The sequence below is a fragment of the Pteropus vampyrus genome, unplaced genomic scaffold (genome assembly GCF_000151845.1).
Source record: "Pteropus vampyrus isolate Shadow unplaced genomic scaffold, Pvam_2.0 Scaffold38, whole genome shotgun sequence".
In the NCBI taxonomy this organism is placed as follows: Eukaryota; Metazoa; Chordata; class Mammalia; order Chiroptera; family Pteropodidae; genus Pteropus; species Pteropus vampyrus.
In genome coordinates this window covers 3,869,528-3,892,167 of record NW_011888819.1, presented here as the reverse complement: position 1 = coordinate 3,892,167, position 22,640 = coordinate 3,869,528, and the positions used below count along the sequence as shown (strand labels likewise).

Sequence of the window (22,640 nt, the reverse complement as noted above, 5' to 3'; positions counted from 1 at the left end):
TTTTGAAGATAGAATGGTTTATAGGACATCGTCCTTCTATTTAAGACCTTAATATGTTATAAGAGAAGACAGCTGAGTAAATAGGTAATTAGCATGTTATAAGTGCCACCATAAGGGTAAATGCAGGAGCAACCAGCTTTTTAAAAGAAGCAAAAGGGAGGAAAGAGTACATTGTTTACATTTTGGAGAATAAGACTAGCTCTCTAAAACCCCCCCTTTTTTTTCACCACACCAAATCACACACTGCTATGAAACAGTTTTTTTTTTAACTTGGATAACTTACTCCATTTTCTCTAGAGTAGTCATATTTTATTCCATTTGGCCCACTGGAGAGCACTTTCGCATTTTGTTTTTTCTTGATAAAATTCCAGACTAACTGATGTAGAACCAAGTGAATCCATTAGAAATTTAGATTAAGAAATTAAAAGAGAAGTCAGGAGAAAATATGACTTAAAAATCTTTTTACTTGATGTACTAAGTTTATTTACTTTGGGAAAACAAGCTATATGGATTATGTGTGTTTGTGTGTACTGATAAGTTAACTGTAAATTTATATAATGTCTAAGATGGAACTAGGCTAATGGTAATGTTTTTCTTTTTTTAGATCCTATACAGTGGTCTACAGACCAAGTCTTGCACTGGGTAGTTTGGGTAATGAAGGAATTCAGCATGACTGATATAGAGCTCAACACACTCAACATTTCAGGACGAGAATTATGCAGTCTCAACCAAGAAGATTTTTTTCAGCGAGTCCCTCGGGGAGAAATTCTTTGGAGTCATCTGGAGCTTCTTCGAAAATGTATAAAAATTTGAATTATTATTAACATTGTAACTTAAGTTCAGTTTTATTTCTTTATAACTTTGTTATCATTGTCATTGTTCATTGATAATAGCAATAATACTTAACATTTATTAACTGTATAAGGCTGTGCTAAGTGCTTTATATGTATTAGCTTATGTAGTCTCTGTATAAAGCCTGCAAATCATTACTTTTCTTATTTTTTAGATAGGAAACTGAGGCTTAAGAGCCCTGCAAGATCACAGTGCTAGAGATTGGTAGTGCCAGGATCCAGACTTGGGCTAACACTAAATCTACATCCTTAAATAAGATGCTGTGCCTTATGCTTAGCTCTGTTCACATATTCTAGTTGTTGACTTTTGTTTCATCAGTCAGTTCTTCCATTTACTGCTCATCTTCTAGAAATTTAAGATTGTTTGTTCACAGATGGCTTCCCTCTCATTCTCTTCATTGTTAGTAGGATTGTATCTTTTAAAATTTAATTAAATAGGGTCTTAAGAAATAAGTGGTATAAGTATGTAACTCACTATCTTGGTATGGAAGCCACTGGATATGTTTCCCTTTGCTCCACAGACTTGATTAAGTGACTGTATACAGAAATTAGAAACTACTCAGCTGTCCAATAAAAAGCCCTCAAATAAATGTAAATTATTTTGTTGGAATTTTAATCCATTTCATATTTCAGTGGCTATCTATTAAAATGTCTCAGTAGTAACCCATTGCCCAATGCAGTTTCATAGATCAGAAATGCTAGCCAGACCCACATATTTTTCAGGATGTGTAAATGGGACAGACGGACTTAGTTTTTGTAATAGTTATGGGTAAAAACGTGTATGTTGTTCTACTGTTTGTCCAATAAGGGGACAGCTTTGGCGGAGGGATTTTCCATAGTATCTTAGGGTTTTCATTCAGGGTGCATTATCTCCAAAGAAACGAGCTTTGGAGAGAAGCTTTCCTTCATTGTTTATATCTATAGTTTCTTTCTTATACTAACACTTCTAAATTTTAGATGGGGAGGAAGTATGACATTAAAAGACATTTATTTCCAATTTCAGTTTTTATTATAAATAAGTTGAATGTTCTGGTTGAAGGTTTTTCCTTGGTTTCACAGATTTTCTTCTCTGCAGATGAATAAGGTGAATTCTGAATTGTTTCAGGATCTTTACATGTGAGCCATGTTTACTTAAACATTTTCTTGGAGAAACTTTCAAGAGTAGAACAAGGGCAGTGCTTAGTCTACGGTTTAGTTCTCAAATTCACGGTTTTCACTGTCTTTCCCAGATCAGCACTTTGTTGTGGTTGTCTCTCCAAGTGCTTCTCAAACTTTAAAGCTCATTCAGAGACTTTCCATAGTATAGGCAACAGAGCAATCTTTTGTATCTTTCCCTTTTTTTTTTTTGGCAGTAGAATGGGTCTTCTTCAGAAAAGCTCTGCTCTGGAATTGTTTTATTTTCGAAAGTAACAAAGCCCACAGCCTAGGTAAATGTTTCAGAGAATTCTTTGCTTGTCTGGCTATGGTTCTCTGCTGTGCCCTGGCAACGCAGTCTCATCTGGTTTGGAAATCTAATGCTCAGTTCAGAATTTGTTAATGGGCAGAATGATATGTAAGGTTGTGCCAGGCAGACTTTCCAGAATGCACAATCCTGACTTCTCAGAACAGGCTCCTTTGAGCACAGTCTAGTACTCTTGCCTCTCTCGTAGAATGAAGTCTACAGCATATCTCTGAAAGGTAGTTATTAGTCCTGCATGTCTTATCTCTTCCTCCTTAATGACCTGTCAAGGAAAAGTTAGATATTTGTGTTAGATTACCTACCGAGCCACCACCTTCCCTTGTGTTGAAACTTCATCCATATCCTACTCCTACACGGAGAGATAATTAGGAAATGTTCCAGTATTACCAGCTTTATAATGTGCCTCTTGGTGTAAACATCTGTCTTCTGTTACCAAAGGTATAGCTCTCAGTTTGCTGAGGGTTTGCTTTAGGAAAAGAATTGCCTCATACCTTTAGTATCTGAAATTTCTTCATAAAATGGCTCCACATTCCCCAGAGCTTTGCCTCTTAGGATTCTGCTTCCTCCATGCATGGCCAGGATTTGAGGGCTACAGAGGAATGTGATCATTTACAATGCCTGTATGGTTTTAGACCAAGCTTTCAAAAAAGCTTGGTCTAAAACCATCTCTTTCTGTGTTGCACCTTCTATCTTGAGAGTTTCTAGGAAACAGACCAACCCTTTCTGAGAGTCTGGGCTTAAAAGCTGATCTTACAGGTTGGTCACACCTGTGTGGTGTGATGGTGACTCTCTTTTGCCTCTTTTTAGGGTATGGCACCTTCATTTATAATCACAAATGGAACAATTTCAATAGCACTTTGCCTCCTCAAGGTACTTTTATAAAATTTTAAGGAGAAATCTACCACAAACATAAGGCATGAATTTTTCTTCAAGAGAAACAACGGTTCTTGGGGAGAATGCTCAGAACTTGGAATCTGAATAAAACAGTAGCATCTTCAGTTTACTGAAAAGTTAACTGTGTCTCAGGCACTGCACTTCCTAAGAACATATTCTTTTAGTCTCCACAACAACCTCATGAGGTGATAGGTGGAGGATATCTGATTTCAACATGAGGAAGCTAATGTTCGGGTTGGTTGGATGATTTACCAAAGCCACACAACCAGTAAATGAGTACTCAGATCAGAACCTAGAATTTTCTGAGACTAGTCCCATATAATCATTTAAACCTCCATGCTCAGAAACCCCAAAGAAAGCTCTCGTCTGACAAGCAGGAGTCAGACCTCTTTTTAGTTACCCAGCCCTGTGTGTCAGGGACTGGATCCCAGTGTGGTACCCTAAGTAGAACTGTGTTGGAAGTGCTGGTGCCAGGACTCACTCGGTACACAGATGATTGCTGCTGATAGGTATCATTTCAGTTTCAAAAAAAAAAACCATCCACACAATGATGGCAGTAAGTAGCCTAGAGTAATGGAAAATGGGAAATATACCTCTTTTTTGAGAAGTAAAAAGTAGCATTTGAATAGGGAATAGTAATAGAGGAGTAATGAATGAATCTCTAAAGGATTACATTAGGGACTTTGACAATGTAACTCTTATATTGAGAGCTATATTTGTATACATGTTGTAAGACAGCTACAGTTTTCTTGAAAATTTAGCTCTCTTTAAGGGACATTATAAAGTTAAAGTAGTTTTTTTCAGAAGTAGATATTAGAACAGATTTGTAAATTATGAAGATTTCTCAGATTATCATGAGGGAGCCTTTTTGGTGAAGAATATCTAAATAATTGCAGTGTGGTTTATATTCACATATCTGATCTGGAAGATTTCCATGTTTTACATGGTTTTATGTAGATAGATTTAGATCTAAGTATTTACATTTAGAAAACTATGATTCTCTGAATAATGAACTCTAAAAGAAATTGGAGTTTTCCACTCTGTTATTTCTCTTGAAAATATCTGTTCCTTGTGAAGTGACTATAGAAATATTTTTAGGTTATCATGCCAATAAATTTCAGCTGTTTTATGTTTTGCTTTTTTGTTTGGTTTTGGTTTTAATTGTAGAGTTTCCTTTAAAAGGATCATGTTTTTTAAGTTCAATTATTATACTGGATTGGGGTTTGCATTTCTGGTTTTAAATGAAAACAGAAATTTTTATGTGTTCTTCAGATGTATTGGCAAGCCAAGAACAACAGATGAATGAGATAGTTACAATCGATCAACGTGAGTATTCATACCCATAATATATGGCCTATTTATCAATAAGAAATGTTTCCTTTATTCAGTGCTGCAAGGTAGCAAAAAGGAAAACTAATTTTTAAATTTTTTATGAAGTATTTTAAATATATAAAGAAATAAAGTATAACCAACACCCGTGTACACTATAACACTGTGCACTATTAAGAAATAAAACTTTATAAAATTTACCTGTCGTAGATCCTAAATTTGATATTGTTCATTTTATGCATATTTTATTTTTTTTTTACCAACTATGGAGAACCATAAGCACCATAGCATTGTTTTACCTGTTTAAACCTTTTGGATAAAATATTATGCTATGCATGTCCTTTTATAACTTGTTTTTTTGTTTAAAATTTATGAAACTTACCCACATTGATACTCAAGTTCAATTTCGTTCATTTTCACTATTGTATATTATTTTTAAAACTTTGAGAACATCATCGAATGAGTATGTGTCAAAATGTGTATGAGATTCTCTGGATGTAGTAGTATAGGGTTTCTACCTTTTTAATTTTACCAGGTAGTACCAAAGTTTTTTTTCTCAAAGTGATGGTATGAGTTTGTACTCTCATCAGTAGTGGAATATAAATTCTTATTTGTCCACATTTTCTCCAGCATTTAATAAACCATTTTTAATGAGCAATTATTTTATAACTGTCTAATGTATATACACCACTAAGTTATTTCAAAAATTAGAAGACCAAGTCTTATTCACTAGATTACAAACTGTAATGCAAACATCAGACCTTATCCTCTGAACTTTTTTTGTAGTTTTGTTCAAAACCGTTGTGGATTAAGGCTTTTTGAAATGAGGCCTTTTGTTGGGCATTAGTTAAACTAATTGCATTTTGTCTTTTAGTAGTTTTTTCACTGCTTGTATTAGAAAGGAAACAAATTTTTCCCCTTGTCTGTCTTTGCAGCTGTGCAAATTATTCCAGCATCAGTGCAGTCTGCTACGCCAACTACCATTAAAGGTATAAACAGTAGTGCAAAGGCAGCTAAAGTACAGAGAGCTCCACGGATTTCAGGAGAAGATAGAAGTTCACCTGGGAATAGAACAGGTATTTTTGCATTATCATCTGGTATTTATAAAATTTGTCAGATTATATATATTTTGTTTTATTTCACTGTGTGAAAATTTGTGGACTATTTCTCTGGCAGTACTTAGACAGCATTTGAAAAAACATTTATGATTTTAGCATGGCTGAGATATGAACCAGAGAACCTATTTGTTACCTTTTGCCCTCTGTTAATTCATAACGCTGTGGTCAATGTTTGTCCCTGTCAATTTAGGAAACAATGGCCAAATCCAACTCTGGCAGTTTTTGCTAGAACTTCTTACGGACAAGGATGCTCGAGACTGCATTTCTTGGGTTGGCGATGAAGGCGAGTTTAAGCTAAATCAGCCTGAACTAGTTGCACAAAAATGGGGACAACGTAAAAATAAACCTACAATGAACTATGAAAAACTCAGTCGTGCATTAAGGTAAGCATTTTTTTTTTACTATCAGGCCTTTCTAAAAAATGGCTGCTGCTTCTAGGTGTAAATGTTGTTAATGTGATGATGTTTAAATATTTGAATTGTTCATAAGATATTGTTTTCTTTATATATAAAAAATAAATTTTCACACTTATGTTAAACATCTTTTTAAAAAGATCTTTAATAACTTCAGGGTACCTAGAGGTTTTTTTTTTAATATTCTGATTATTCGTTTTTGTTTTTCAGGGAAAGACTTTATTTTTGCATCATATCTGAAAGTTAACTTTGCTAGATAGGTTATTCTTGATTGGCAATTCTTATCTTTCAGTATTTTGAATATATCATTCCACTCTCTCTTGGCCTGTCACATTACTACAAGGAATTTGTTAATAGCCTAATGGGGAAAAGTTATTTGTTTTTATCTGATTTAAAATCATGTACTGCTCTATTTAAAACCAACATGTTTAATATTTAAAGTTTCTATCATTTATTTAATAGGTAAAGATATTGTTATTTGCTTAGGTGAACTGAGTATAAACTTTATTAAATATGTAAATATCATCTTTATATTGTCTTTATAATTGGATGCAAAATGTTGATCTATTTTTTTATCTTTTCTTCTTCTACAGTCTCCCTAAATCTGAATATCCAACCTTTATACTGATAGAATTGGAATGGAATAAAATTATTTATAATTTCCCCTAAGTAGTATGAAATGTTTTGATATAATTACTATCAGAAATTATGTTTACTACAGTGATGGAAATCTAGTATGTGTTTTTAAGTATCTGGGAAGTAGGACATAATAGGAATATCATGGGATTATGTCTATTTTTTTTCTGCAATTTCGGTATTTCTAAACATTTTTACTGCTGTTTCATGTTTCACTTGAACATTGTGAATTTCATACTGAGAGATTATGATTTACCTTTCATCACTACACACACACACACACACACACACACACACACACACACACACACACACACACACACACTCTTTCTGTCTCCTCATCCCAATATGGAAATTTTGGTTAGATTAGTATTCATTGCTATAGGATCATGGCCACGTAAGTACTATTAAATAGTTTATCATGGTTATTTTGCTTTTCTAGAATGACCTTTTGTTTTCCTTTGCATTCACAAGTAACTAAAGTGCTTTATTTTCAATGTGCTTATCACTTATTCAGTCCAAACACTTTGCCAACTATCTAAAGATCCTTTTGTCATTTTTAACAGTTGATATGATTGCATACATACAAATCCCCTCAAAATTACCAATGAGTTATTAGAATTAAAAATTAAGATGTCATTTCTCCCTACGTTGACCTAAGTTTCACTGCAGTAAGCATCCGAATAAAATTTTTCATAGAACTTGACAAGATAATTTTTAAATTTATATGGGAATATAAAGTACCATGGTAACCTGAAGAAGATTAAAGTGGAAAAGAAAGACTTAGTATACAGGATATTGGGACTTACTGTAATGCTACTACAGTAAGACTGTGCTGTTTGCTTAGGATAGACAAATAGACCATAGATTAGAGTAGATAGACCAAACAGACCAAGATACAGGAGCATTTGATTTAAAGATGGCAGTGGAGAGAGGATGACAATGAGGAAAAGATCGATTTTTCTATCAGTGGTGCTAGGACAATTCACTGTTCATTTGGGAAAACAAAACTTCTTCATATCATACTAAAAATCAGTTCCATGTAACTTGTAACTCTACATGTCAAAAGTAAAACAAGAAAGCATCTAGAAATACCTCTATAACTTTGATAAGTGAGGAAAGACATTAAACAAAACTAAAAGCACTGACCCTAATAGAAAAGATTATAAATTGGACCACATTTAAATTAAGAACTTCTGGTCATCAGAAGCCATCATCAGGAGAGTGAAAGGCACGCCCCATGTATCTGACTTATAACTTGACTGTCTAGAGAATTCTTACAAATTAATAGGAAAAAGAAAAAAATGGGCAATAGACTTAAATAGACCAGACCAGATTTTAGACCAGAGATTTTCTAGATGGCTGATGTATGTATGCAGAGGTGTACAGCTTCATTAATAATTAAGGAAGTGCAATTTAAAGCCACAATTAAATGCTACAACACACACCAGAACGGCTAAAATTAAAATGGTTTCTAGGAGCATTGGTGAGGAATGCTTCTTCACTTATGGTAGGAATGTAAATCGTAGCCTGTAACCCAGCAGTTTCTCTTCTAAATAATTAATAAATAAAAATGTACTCATATGTTCTCACATGTTCATAACAGCATTATTTATAACATCCACAAATGAGAAACTACCCAAATTCAGGTTTCCCTCACTATCCAAAAGTAGAGCATTTCTCATAAAACTCTTTTGTAAGCCAAAATGGCATAAAGTGAAGAAGCAGTTACCATTAATTTATATGGGAAAATTTCTGAGCATTCTCACACCCAAAAAATAAGCTAGCAAATCAGATCAAATGACACATAAAATCTAAAATAACACACATAGCCAAAGCAGGAATGCACAAAATAAATTGAGATGCAGTTCAAAACTATGGCGGTGTGATGCTGACATGCCGAGTACAGTCCTTAGTGGGGACAGCTGGGCGGTCCCGCCGCTTGGAGTGCATACTGCCTCTAATGGCTCGCTGCAAAACGGACGCTGGATGTTATTTTCGCTTCTTGCCTTTTTTTTTGTAAAAACGAAAATACTCTTCAGATGTTTTTTGGTTAGTGAAAGTAGGTACTAACATAGGTCTTTTGTGAAAGTGAAGTGGCATAATGCGCACTTTCGGAATGCACAAAATATCAACAGTAGACTGATTAAGTAAATTATGGTATGCCAGAGAATATACTCTGTATCTGTGAAAATGTGCTAATGCTTGGTGAAGGAATCCAGACCCAAAGAGTAGTGTATAGTATATGAATGCATTTATATGGTAAAGTTCGAAAAACAGGAAAACTAAATTATAGCATTCAGGATGTATGTTTGGGTAATAATATAAAAAGGAGCAATGAAATCACTATCATAAAACAGATTTGTGTTTACCTTTTAGGGCAATGGAGGGTGATGATTGGGAGGAGCCATGGAGAGGGTTCCGGGGTTCTGGCAGGGTTCTCTTTCCTGACCTGAGTCATAGTTAACAGGTCATTCATTGTTCACTTTGTGAAAATCAGAGCTGTTCACTTTTGTGTCTTTTGTTTTTGTAATATATTTCGCAATTTAAAAAGTTAAAATATATACAAGTTTCAGAAAAAAAGAAGGAAGGAAAGAGGTCATATCCATGAAAATACAGCTATCATGTTCCTTTCTACTTCATTTTAAAGAGGGATCAAATGCAGTGAATGCTTTTATATGTGGTTGTATGATTTAAGATTAAAGGCAGTATTAAGTAAATTTAAAACTTAATGTATATGTTTTTTATCACCTCTTACCAAGAAACATAAGATTATACCAACTTCATTTTCCTCCTCAAAATATAACCACTTTCCTTTTTCATTCTCCTTTTTTCTCATTTGTCTGTTTGTTACAGCCTTACACATTATGAAGAAATTTTCTTAAGAAATTGAAATGCCAGTAGCATTTTAAACTGGATGACAAGCAGTTGGTGGTTTGTGGGCTGAGATCTAAATCCTATATTAATGTAATTGGCACAAAAGGAAAAATTTGGGCCAATGCATGGCATCTCTTACTGGAAAAGTGCACATAACTATTATGCTTTTGCTGTTCTACAGCTAGGGAGAGATGGCATAATTTCCTGCGTACAGGTCACTCATTTCAGTAACAGACTCGATTAAACTGAGTGACTTTTATAATAAACTTCTGTTAAATGTGGTAGTTTACACCACTGGTGCTTTTACAAATAATTGTTCCTTCTTTTAACAGCTTTTGGTCAGATAGGTGCAAATGGGCACTGTAATTTTAAAATAAAGGCTTCATAGTCTGCCAGCCCAGAAAAGTCTTTACTTATCTCTTTTCCCCTATTACTGGGGTTGGCAGTGCATAGTGGTAAATAAAGTGCTTTTCCCGAGTAAATATAAGTCCTGCTCTACTTCCATCTCCATAGAAAGCAGCAGTAAACTAGACTGCTAGAGTGAATTCCCCAGATGGAACCTGTGTAGGACTTTACAGTGTCCTCTTTCCTTATGCTCCTGTATGTCTCTTTCTTCTAGCTCTTTTACAGACTTTTGAGGCTCCCTATTGGGTTTGGAGAATTTTTCTGAAAGGAAAGCTTTTCATGTTAACTTATAAAAGTGAAGGCATGGCTACATAATACAGGATTTTGTACAAAACAGAAAAGAAGTGGACATTCTAGCAGTCCATAGAATATGTATATTAAAAATTTATTCATGCTATATGAGTTCTTAATTATTAACAAGCTTATATTTTATAGAGGGCTATGTGCCAGACATTGTGTGCTAAGCACTTTGCAAAGATAATTTTTTAATACTCAATAGTTCTTTGAGGGTAAATACTGTTTTTAACCTCATTTTATAGTTGAGGAATGAAAACTTAAGAGAAAATGTGGCTTGCTTGTGGTCACAAAAGTAATTAATAAAGATGCTGGATTTCAAATCTCAGCATTCTGACTCCTGAGCCCTTGTTCTTAGGTTCTATTACTGCTCCTAAAGTTTTTTGTTTTGTTTTAATAATATTTATTTTTAAATCAGTGTTTTATCCTAATTGTGGAAATATGCTTGGAAAAGTTAGTATATAAAGTTTTAAAGTACTGAGCATTAAAATTTTAGTAAATAATGTTTTAAAATTTCCATGGATAATAACATCAAATATTTCTATATGACTTCATTGTTAATTGCTGTTATAATAGTACAGTACTCTAGTAGGCTTCTGCTTATGGAAGAGCGTGTGAAATATTGTAATATAATACTTTATAGATTATTCATAGTATCAGGCCAATAATATAGTACTGATGTATTTTTCTCTTTTTAAAGGTATTATTATGATGGGGACATGATTTGCAAAGTTCAAGGCAAGAGATTTGTGTACAAGTTTGTCTGTGACTTGAAGACTCTTATTGGATACAGTGCAGCAGAGTTGAACCGTTTAGTCACAGAATGTGAACAGAAGAAACTTGCAAAGATGCAGCTCCATGGTATTGCCCAGCCAGTCACAGCAGTAGCCCTGGCTACAGCTTCTCTGCAAACAGAAAAGGATAATTGAGCCCAGGACCCTCTGGGAGTTCCAGGTCTTTCTTAAATATTAGAGCAAATATTGCTCTTATCTTTATTACTGAATTTGAATCTCCTTTTATTTCTAGACTGTACAATCTGATGCATGATTTTTTTTATAAATATTTCATACTCTTGTGAATTTGGATCTTTTTACTTTGAGCATATATTTTAGAATATGTGTATGTTAAAGGATCACCACAATAGCTTCAGTGCAAAGGCAGGCTCATTGTGGGATAGTTCGTTAACAGTCAGGAAAGCTAAACTGGTCAGTATTAATGTCTAGCCCTACCAAAAATAGCCAGTAGCAACTGAGGATGAAAAGTGAATGAAGTATCTCCAGGGAACAGTCTGGCTTACCTATTTTTGAAAATGTAACTGTTTCCCCTCTCTGCTGCTTTAGATGTTGCTTTACATAGAATCAGAAAATCGAATTTTTACAGCTAAAGCATGTGTGCCTGTTTCATCTAATCAAGCAGAGCTAAAATAGTCAAATAAAATTATAATATTAATAAATTACTAAACAAGAGTATCAAGTTATTAAAGTAATTTATATATCTGCAAGGAAAGGACATAAGAAGTCGACTGGCAGAAGAGCAGTGCTGAAGAAGGAGATCCAGGTTTAAACCTGGCTTAACTCGAGCCAATTATAAGGATTTTCTGTATAGATTATTCATAGTGTCAGGCCAAGAATTTAAATTATTTTAAGAGAGGCATTTAATTCTAATAAACCAACTATTACAAAAATTCTGAAATGATCTCTGTTTTTCCTGTCAGAGATTTAAAAAACTGTAAAGGTATACCTCAGCAAGAAAATTGGTTTGGTTTGGTTTGGCTTCCCTTTTCTTTTTTTTTTAATTACCTTATAATGCTGGTTTATTATGCAAAGCCCCTTATATAGTCGTTGTGTTTCTGATGAAATGAAGACTTTAAATCAGTCAGCAGTACTTTATACATTTTAAGACATTAATAAATTACTTACAAATAGTTTAAAAAGGAAATTTTGACCTCCAGTACAGGCAGTCTTCTCTTAAAACCAAATTTTCCATTTATTTTTTTTCCTTCTGAATATTTATGTGTATGAATATACAAATATCTATATACATGTCCATTTGACTATTTCCTATATATACACATACATATATGAAGACATAATAATATTGAAAAGGAAGGATATTTCAAAAGGTGGTAACTCATTTTAAAAGTTCTGAAAAAATTAATTCTTATATATATAAAACTCTACTTACTACAAGCTAACACTAAACAGAAATGGTTAGAAATGTCTTTTTTCCCTTGCTTGCTCACTTGCTCTTCTTGCTTTCTCTCTTGTTTTGTTGTTTGTGTTAAGGTTTATGTACAAATCATGATATGAGATACCGGCAAATAGCTTCTAATCCTCTTATAGCAGAACATTGATTCTCAAATATTACTTTAGGCACCTTCTCCTTCATCATTTTCTTTAAATTCATCCCTCTAAACAGCTTTATAAGAGAGTTAATGCTTTTTACCAACTAGGAGGCAAGGGCCATCAGGATACAGACAAGACAGCATTGTTAACAGTTGCTGCTGTCAGCACTCCTGGTTTGGAATGAACCATAGAAGGCGGGGCTCTTAGCAATGAGGAGAAGAGGGATCTGTGATCTCCTCTTCTGATAACCTCAAATCATAATTTTAAGTGCTGTGCTATAGATCTACAAAGTGTAATGTTGGTTCATTTATATCGGTGTATTAAGGCCTTTAAGACCCTGCAGTAGATATATAAAAAAGAATAAAATTCCTAACTTCCATTTTTACCTTTTTATAAACACATACAAAATAGACTGAAAAATTATTAGTATAACTTGGGCACAGTGATTGCGAGAATATCTGAGTAGAACAGCAATATGAAATAATATCCAGGAGCTCTAGTTTCAGAAAACAGCTAAAAAGGTTTTGCACTATCTGCTTATGGCCTGGGGAGTTGACAAGTAACTTACAGTTTTAAGAAATAAAAAAGTATACTATTGTGGTATATTATCAAGAGCTTAAAATTCTTGACTTTTACATTTAAAATGCTTTTGGGGAGATATTATGTTAAAGTTTTGGCCAAGGCGGCAGACTGCCTGTATGTCTCAATTATAGGTACATATTTTTTTAAGGTAAGGAACACCCACATTTCTTATAGATCCCTAAAATCAAACTTTTTTTTTTTTCTTTTAAGCATTCTTCAGATGCTTTAAAATAGAACACTCCATTTTCTTCCTTTGGCAGTTTTTATTTCTCATTATAATTTGAACAGAGATAGTTCTCATACATGATAAGATGCTTGTCTTTTTTCTTCTTCGCCTCTCACCATTTTATGCACCACAGCATGCGTAAAGTAAGGAGACTAATTTCCCCAACTGATTTAAAAACTTCCATTACTTTTCTCAACTTACTTATAAACTATTCCATTGCCCTTATTGAGGTTACAGTTATCAAAAAGTCAGATAGTTTTCTCTTTTATTAAATAGTAACTTATGGAAGAAAGTATTCACGCTATTCATTCTTTGCTATGTTTTTATGAATGAATTTTCCATAGGAGAATTTACAGTATATTCAAAGGAAGAAAGACAAAATTATTGGTCATTTTTTTTTTTTGTACCTTTTAAGTACAAGAATAATGAAATGTTAACTTTTATTTTAAAACTTGTTTTCCACATGAATATCTCATTGAGCCAACTTTCATGGGTATTTTGCTGTCCTGAAGTTTGGAACTTTGTGTCAGCATCAGAAAATCAAACAAATTAGGCAGGATTGCTGTGTGTGGTTGATCTTATGAATTAACTCATCACTTTTTTTTTTGAATCAATCTGTTGTCAGTTAATGAGGAAAAATTGTTTACTTGTTTTTCTCCCCTGATTAATGGTAAAACACAACTATGATATTTCTTTAAAGGATTATACCTCCAAATATTTTTAGTGAGGTCTCTATTTTATTTTATTCTACTGCCTTTTAAAAATAACTAGTATATCTTTGATATAGCACAAAAATGTTTTTGAAATAATTGCAAAACAACCTATGACTAACTTAATGTCTTCATATCTTAGAGGGTGTAAAAATATTGATATTTCAGTGATATTTCACTTGCTGCCAGAAAAAAAAATATTCTCAGTCTTTTGTAAAAGGGAGGAGGATTTTTGCATACATTTTTACTCTTTAAATACAGACACTTCTACTGTCATAATAACAATTATGTATTTCTTTGTGGTTTTTATTTTTTTGTAATTTTACATAAAACAGTTATTTTCTATTTTTACTCAGATAAAAATATTTGTGCATAAAATGTAAAAATAGTAAAATGAGAAAAATAAAACTATTATACAGTATATTTCTCTGTTGTTAAGAAGTTTTATTCCTATAAACAGTGTCAAATTCTAGGGATATTCGGTTGGATGAAAATATGACAGTTCACATCTGATGTATATGTCATTCTCATATACTTTAAAACTATCAATTTGTGATGAACAGATTCCGTGAACTAAAATTGGATGGTAGAGTTTGTTCTTTTTTGAGAAAATAAATCCCATCCACAAAGCTGAACCATTTTAGAATAATAACAAGAAATGCTAAGACTGAGTACTTGTCAAAAGGTGAACCTATGATTGTTCAACTAGAAATTCTTAGTAAAGCCTTTTTTTAATTAAAAAAATTACTGTGTTGTAAATCAAAAAAATATATTTGATTTTTAACAACAGGAAGCTTCAGCTAGGACCAGAGTAGGAATCCAAGGGGACAGGACCAAATGTGACTTGCACTTTTGTTTATGGTCAAGTGCTAGTACTTAAAGAAGTTATGGTTTGCATGAAATAAATTTCTTTAAAAAACACACAATCTAATTTTACCTTGTCTGAAGTGATGAAAACCATCAGTTAGGAAACTAGTGAGATATATTTGTTCTCCCAAGACACTAATTTTTTTCGTGTGTGACTTTAAACTTTAATTTGCAATCCAAGCATGTGTTAAAATGCTTTTTACCACTCGTAAACCAACTGATTTAGAACACTGCTTTTACAACTTTCTGAGGTTAAGGAACACTTAAATTCAATTGGTCACAGACTGAAATTTTTGTAAAATAAAAAATGAATTAAAAGGGGGAGGGGAAAATGGAGAATTATTTAATGGGTATAGTCTCAATTTTGCAAGATGAAAAAGAGCTGGTTACACAGCAATGACTATACTGAACTGTACACTAAAGCATGATTAAAATGGTAAATTTTATGTATGTTACTACAATTTGAAATTTTTTAAAAACAATTACCAGAATTCTAAAAATCAGTGTAACTCACCAAACAAAACACAGCAAGTCGGGGGTGGGGTGGGGGAACATGGTCATCTCAGTAGATGCAGAAAATGTGCACAATAAAATTCATTATTCATTCATGATCAAACAAACAAACAAACAAACAAACTAGAATTAGAAGGGAACTTCCTTGACCTGATAAAGAATATCTGAAAAACCTACATCTAACATCGTATATAATGCTTTGTCTCCTAAGATTTGGAGAAAGACAAAGGAAATTTGCGGTCACCATTTCTATTCACTTAACTGAAGATCTAACCTGTGAAATAAGGCAAGAAAAAGCATACATATTGTTAAGAAATAAAACTTTGTGGAAGACATGATCAATGTGGAAAATCCTGAAGAACAGATAAACTACTAGAATTAATGAGTTTGGTAAGGTACAAGGTCAATATACAAAATTCAATTTTATTTCTACATGCCAGTAACATAGATAAGTGGAAGTTGAAATTTAAAAGCTACCATTTACAATAGTATTTAAAAACATGAAATAATTAGGGATAGATATAACAAAATTTGTGCATGACTTCACACAGATTGCTAAGAAATGAAAGAAATTCTACACATGGTCTCCAACACTGCATGTTATCAAACACTTAAATCCTTGCAATGTGGCAGATGACAATTAAATTTCATTTTGATTTCTACTTCTTTAAAATGGAGAAACTGTCAAAAAGGTGAAGTGATTTACTGAGGGTTACACAGAACTCCAGGGGCAGAGCTGAGCTAGAATCCATTCTCTTGACTCCCACCCAATCTGGGACCATTTCCATTCTATGTAAAAGTATTTGGGTTTTGTCATTCCAGTATCTGAGTGATGGGGAGAGGGGAGGGTGTTGGTGGAGAGCAAGGAGGGTTATTTTTCAGTGAATGGAAAGTTGGGATATAGGTAGGCATAAATGAAAGAACAAGTATTAAATAGACCTCAATGTATAAGAAGTGCTTTATTTGTGGCATTGGTCCTCAAAACACATAGTGAATGGCATATCACTTACAGATAAATTATTATACTATAGAAATGCTTTTTACTTACGGTTATTTAGGACATAATTCCATCGAAACTCAGTTCTGCCATTATTGGCAGCATCAATATAACAGGGAAATAGAGAAAAAAAAAATTGATTGAAAATGCCAGAATGATTTTATTTATCATGTATGTTTATCCATAAGATAGGGAATCATGTACATTCGTTGCTTTTAAAAAATATGTTTTTATTAAGGTATTTTATCTTTCTGAAAAAACAATAAAATGAAATTTTTTATTTTTTAGAAGCATGCATGGTAATATAAAATACGCTCAGTAGAGGGGTTCATATTTGGGTAACAAATCACAAAGGAAAACAGCCTTTCACCATTTTAATGTTTAATTCTTTTCCATAATACATTTGATTTTTAAAATCAATCTGAGAAATAACTTTGTAGAAATGCTTTTGCATTCAAATGTTTTCTCCAAAATAGAAATTTTAGATTGTTCGATTAATTGATCCCAAATCTCATTGTGAAAATATATCAGTGGTTTAGGTTTGAAAAAGTGAAGGGGATCCAATGACTTGCAGTCTTGTTAAGTCAAGATTTTTGGTGCAGAGTTCCAGAAATGGCAGGAATATCCTCCAGTTAAGGTATTATTCAGAAACTCAGAATTCATACTAACCTTTCTTGTTCCATAAGCTGAAAAAAAGCAGCTGCCAAGCAGAATTCTTATGACAAGTTCTTGTCAAATTCTCAGTATGGAAGCAAAGCAATGAACTATTTGAGAGCGGTAAGCTTCAGAAGAACTTAGCAAATAGAAGTCAGTTTTCAGAGGAGAAAACATTCACTTGGGTGGGTTTAGGGCTGAAATATTCCATGATATAGATTTGATAAACTTTCATTTCTTCTGTGAAAGTTAGCTCATCGCATTGCCATTGAGAAAATAATAGTGCCACATCTCTTTGCAAAGATAAATAAAAGGTTGTTTTCTACATTTTCACTTCGCAGTGAAGATAGAATTTGCTGTAGCTATTTGGTTTTCAAGTCATTGGCAATTATCTTTGAAACAGAATGATCCGAAGTGTTCTCAGATGAGAAATAGTTGAACTTGTACCACCCAGTGGGATCTATTGAGAGTAAATTAGATACATTGTGGAAGCTGGATACACTCCTGAAAGTCAGTGATTATCTCAGCTTGCAAAAGAGCTGTCTTAGGAATCCGAAGGAGTTATTTTCGTGCTTTGAAAACCTTTACTCCAGACACAGGATATTTCAGGAGAAATAAATCTTTTTATATTTTTTCCATTCCCCCAAAATTGATAGCTAGCAGCTCAATTTAGTGTCTCCGTTTGGGTGGAGCATGAATAGGAACTTATTATTTCATTCTGGTCCCTCTGATTGCAAAGCTTTTTCTCTTTATCTTTCCTTTTCCTCCCACTTTTCTGCCCAACAAAAATCCTATATTTTATTGTCCTAAATTGACCATCCCCTCCTTCTTGCACACACTTTCTTTGAAATTACGCTCACCTGATCGTCCCACCTCAATGGTTTCTACTTTCTGGGCTCAGGACTTACTGGACTCCCTTTCTCCAACCTCATATTAGATGACTATAACTTTACAAACCATTTATGAGATTGTAAATCTTAACATCTAGACTTGACCTTTACTAGAATCTAAGAATAATATCTCCAACAGCATACAAGGATGCATAATAGGATAGTTCAATCTAAATATATCAAAAACGATACTTTTAACTTTCTAACCTACTTCTGCTCTTCCCAGTTTTCTCTTCTCAGTAAATAGCACTCCATCCACCCAATCGCTCAAAAGAAAGAACTTAAATTTTTTCTTGATTCCCTATTTTCCTCAACCTTACATCCGATCTATCAGGAAGTACTCTATCACTAATGTCTATCAAATCCATCCCCTCTCTTCCATCTACACTGCTACTAACCCATTGGCTAAGCCAGAAGCACTCGTAGATTTCGGAAGAGGCTTTTTTAATATGGTGAGCTATATTGATTATGCTTCGAATGTTAAACTATCTTTGCTTTCCTGGAATTAGCCCTGCTTGGTTCTGATGTTTCATTGTTCTGATATATTGCTGTATTTGGTTTACTAGTATTTTGTTGAGGATGTTTTTTTGGGGGGTGGGGGGTCTATGTTTACAAGGATATTGGCCCATAAAATTCTTTTCTTGTCAGACTTTGGTAGTGGGTTTATGTTGACCCCATAAAATAAGTTGGAGGTGTTTCCTTCTCTAATTTCTGAAAAACTTTGAGTAATATTGGTATTATTTCTTCTTTAAATATTTGATGGAATTCACTACTTGAAATCATCTAACTCTAGAGTTTTCTTTGGGAATTTTGTATAACAAATTCAATTTTCTTGAATAGATACAGAAAAGATTTTCTATTTCATCTTGAGTCAGTTAGGATATGTTACATTTTTTCTAGAAATCTGTCTATTTCATCTAAGTTGTCAAATTTGTTGGCGTTAGTTGCTATTATCCTTTGTCTATAGTGATACCTGCTTTCATTGTTGATATTGATAATTTGGGTTTGTCTCTTTTTTCTTCTTTGGTCTTGTTTGGGATTTATTGATTTTATTAATCTTTTCGAAGAATCAATTTTTGGCTAGGTTAATTTTCTCTCCTACTTGTTTTCTACTTTATTGATTTATGCTTTTATCTTTATTGCTTTTCTTCTTGTCTGGGTTTAGTATAATCATTTTTTCTGGCTTCTTGAGGTAGAAATTTATGTCATTGATGTTACACATTTATTATTTTGTTATTTTATACTATAGGAAGGCTGAGCAATGTGTCTGTGACCTTTCGCAGGATTAATATCGAATGAGGAATTAAGATGCTGGCATCCGTATAGTATGTAGCCTTCTCTCACCCCTACCTGCACTGCATGATCTCTGCCTCACACGCAAACATTTTGAGTAATTGGTTTTTGAGGCAATTAACCAAAAAACTTAACTAAATCTTACAGCGTGAAAAGCTTCCCAGCTGACCTTGTGTTTGTGTGTGTGTCCATTTGAGTATATCTGTATGGAATTTTAAGGAATTGGAAGGTAATTCACAAAAATTTAAACATTTGTTAGCTCTAGGTGATACAATTGTGAATTATTTTGGTGCTTAACAAATGTGTAGAGTCCAGATTTTCTACGATGAAAATGTATTACTGTGGTCACATTTCCACTACGGTCAAGGTGGAGTAACGGGGTACTGTGGACTGAATGTTTGTGTCCCCCAAATTCATATGTTGAAACCCTAATGCCCAATGTGATGGTGTTAGTAGGTGGGGCGTTAGGGGAATGATTAGGTCATGAGGGCTCCTCGCTAATGAATGAGACATATGGAAGCGGGAGGGAGCGCCTCTGCCCCTTCCACCCTCGGTAAAATGAGAAGTCTGCAACCTGGAAGAGCGCCCTCACCTGACCACACAGGCACCCTGACTTGGGTATCCTGCCTCTAGAACCGTGAGAAATAAATATCTGTTGTAAAGGCAGCCTTCAGAGTAAGAACAGACAGGAACTGGATTTATCTTCCCTTCTTAAACAAATGTAAAATCAGAAAAAAAATATGAAACAACATTTTTCAGGCAGCTCAAGCTCCGGATCATAAGAGAGGGAAACAAATAAGAGAAGCCCTACGATGGCCTCAGCTTACTGCGTGGACTGAGATTTCAGCAGGCAGCACAGAGTGTGGGAACTCGGGGAGAGACGCCTGCAGAGCAAAGACAGCTAGAGTCCCAGAGAGAAAAGAGGGCTGCACAGAGACAGAGCTCGGGAGACCTGAGGGCGGTTCCCCAGAGCCTTCTGCTGAGTACTGACCTGTACAGGTGTGGGAGGACACTACCCAAGACTGAGGAAAAAAGCACCTGCCAGGAGCACAGGGAACGATGCTTGGAGCTCACACAGGACCAGACATAGAAGGGAATCTTGTCCTTCACGAGGCATCTGGTTCTCAGAAGACTAGCAACTAAAGATGCTGGCATCCGTATAGTGTGTATACAGATGCCTCGGTCCCCTGGAACGAAGCTTAAAAAGCAAGCCTAGTTCCCAAATGAAGCTTAAGATTACTTATATGAATAAAAAATAATAAAGTAATACTTATTTGCATTGTTTTAAAAAAAATCTTACTCATTCTTCAAATTCCAACTAAAATGCTAACTGATTTTCTTTAAATTTTTGTAGCATTCATTTATGGCAATAAACACAGCCTATATCTTACAGGTTTTATCCAACTGTATTGTAAATTGTTTATCTAGTTGTATTGTAAATTCTCAAGAGATAGAGAATACCTAAGATTCATGCATATCTATAGCCCTCGCATTGTTGATACCTTATGTATCTGATTTTAAAATATGTTTGCCTAATAAATGAATTACTATTCCAAAAAGTTTATCTAAAAGTATCAAGTATTAATTGCTTATTAGTTTTTATACTAAATTTATTTAGAAATTTACTTTTTTAAAATACTAAGGCCAACTTAAGAATCACCTATTATCATCATTGCCAGTATATTTTCCAAAGTATGAGTCAAAAAATAGGGACAAGTTAGTTCTCATGGTTATTTTCATAACAATAAAAATTTGTTTTAATTATTTATGCTTGAACTTGAAATGTCCTTTTCCAAAACCAGCTGAAATGATTTTTGTGGTTACTTACACAAGGATTATTTGAGTAGTACTTATAAGTAATGCAGAAAAATATGAAATTGGGGATCTCTGTGTTGCTTAGAGATTCTAGTTCCAACTTTTTCCAGTTGATGTCACTATGGCAAAGGCATCTTAAACATCTGGCATAAAGCAGTATAAAGAAGAAGGTATAAATCTAATAATATGGCCGAATCAAGAAGAAGCATATATCTTGGGGAATGGGAACAAGGCAAATCATCTGAATTCAATTCCTGGAATCAGAATTGCTGAGCGAATGCATTTATCTGATCACATATGAGTCAGCAAACAAACACATCTATAATGAGTTTGGAAGCTGCTGATATTGCTACTCTTTGCAATGACATAGCAGGTAAATCCTCCATGCTATGAACTACCGTCGTGCATGGAGGTAGCTTATTTCAAGCCTTCAGTCTTGCTTCTTCGCTCTTTCAAAATTAGTAAGTAGACCTCTCCAGGCTACATTTCTGACAATGGGCTGGTGTACTACTGTCTCTCTCGCTGCAGAAAGTCAGGACAGATAACAGAGGAAGTCCAAAGCAAAGACAATGTGTTTTATTAAAAGGAGTGGTAATGGTTCAGAGTGTCTGAAAATTAACAGAAGTTAGAACAAAATGTCAGCCTGGGCACTTTCCAACTTCAAAGTAAATACTGTGTCCTTGTGTTTTAACAGGCGTTTAGGGACGCCTGTATCTTTTAGTGTTAGTTTATATGGCAAGGTAAAGGCACTTATGTAACTAAACACTGTTCATCAACAAGCATTTAATGGTATTTTCCTGAAATGGGAAAACAGATCTGTTTTCAGATTTTATTCAGCTGCGCAGGGAGGCAAACAGATGTATTCATTAACACTCCCCACAGAGCATATTGTGATATTAGCAAGTGGAAAGTGCTCAAGCTGAGGTCACACAAATGTTTGCTGTTATGAAACCTGCCTCCCCACGACCATGATTTTCAAGGAGAATTTTGTTTTAGACCGTTTCCTGTTGTCGCACCTGATGCGAAAGGTGATTTTCCTAATTACGATTATAAGTTGCTTTTTACGTTGCTTTAAAGAATGACTCTTCTTTGTCATTGTTGTTGTTCTACCTAAAATCAGGAAACCTGATCTGTTTGAAATTCAGTTTTCCATATCAAAGTACTGATGACCTCAGAGAAGAAAAGATTTTTGAAAAGTTGAAGGACATTCAACGCAATAGTGTGAGATGTCATTGGTAGCAAAGCCAGAACCAAACACATGAACTAAGAATTATCGTTTCTGTTTTAAACCTGTGAACAGGCAATAATGATGAGCCTGGAGGACAACACTTGTTTGGAATTCTGCTGGAGAAAATCAGGATTCTGCAGCCCTTTATCACCGCCAACAACTTTGGATGCCAAAGGATTCCATCGGTGAGGGTCATGGTCTGAGAGAGAAGCCTGAGGCAGACTTTGTGGCGAAGGCGCTCAGG

The 22,640-nt window shown here is 34.1% G+C and overlaps 1 protein-coding gene across 4 annotated transcripts in view; it reads left to right on the top strand.

Moving 5' to 3' along the window:
- The window catches only part of GABPA (GA binding protein transcription factor alpha subunit), a 35,958-nt gene extending 21,476 nt beyond the window's left edge, over window positions 1-14,482 (top strand). For 3 of the 4 annotated variants that reach the window (XM_011358215.2, XM_011358216.2, XM_011358217.2), the window contains exons 6-10: window positions 605-799; window positions 4,477-4,530; window positions 5,469-5,609; window positions 5,842-6,034; window positions 10,977-11,569. In XM_011358215.2, coding sequence (XP_011356517.1) covers window positions 605-799; window positions 4,477-4,530; window positions 5,469-5,609; window positions 5,842-6,034; window positions 10,977-11,205 — 812 coding nt within the window. In that variant the 3' untranslated portion in view covers window positions 11,206-11,569. Of the gene's footprint in view, window positions 1-604; window positions 800-4,476; window positions 4,531-5,468; window positions 5,610-5,841; window positions 6,035-10,976 lie in introns of all 4 variants that reach the window. The other variant, XM_011358214.2, reaches the window with a different exon arrangement.
- Window positions 14,483-22,640: the final 8,158 nt, after the last annotated feature.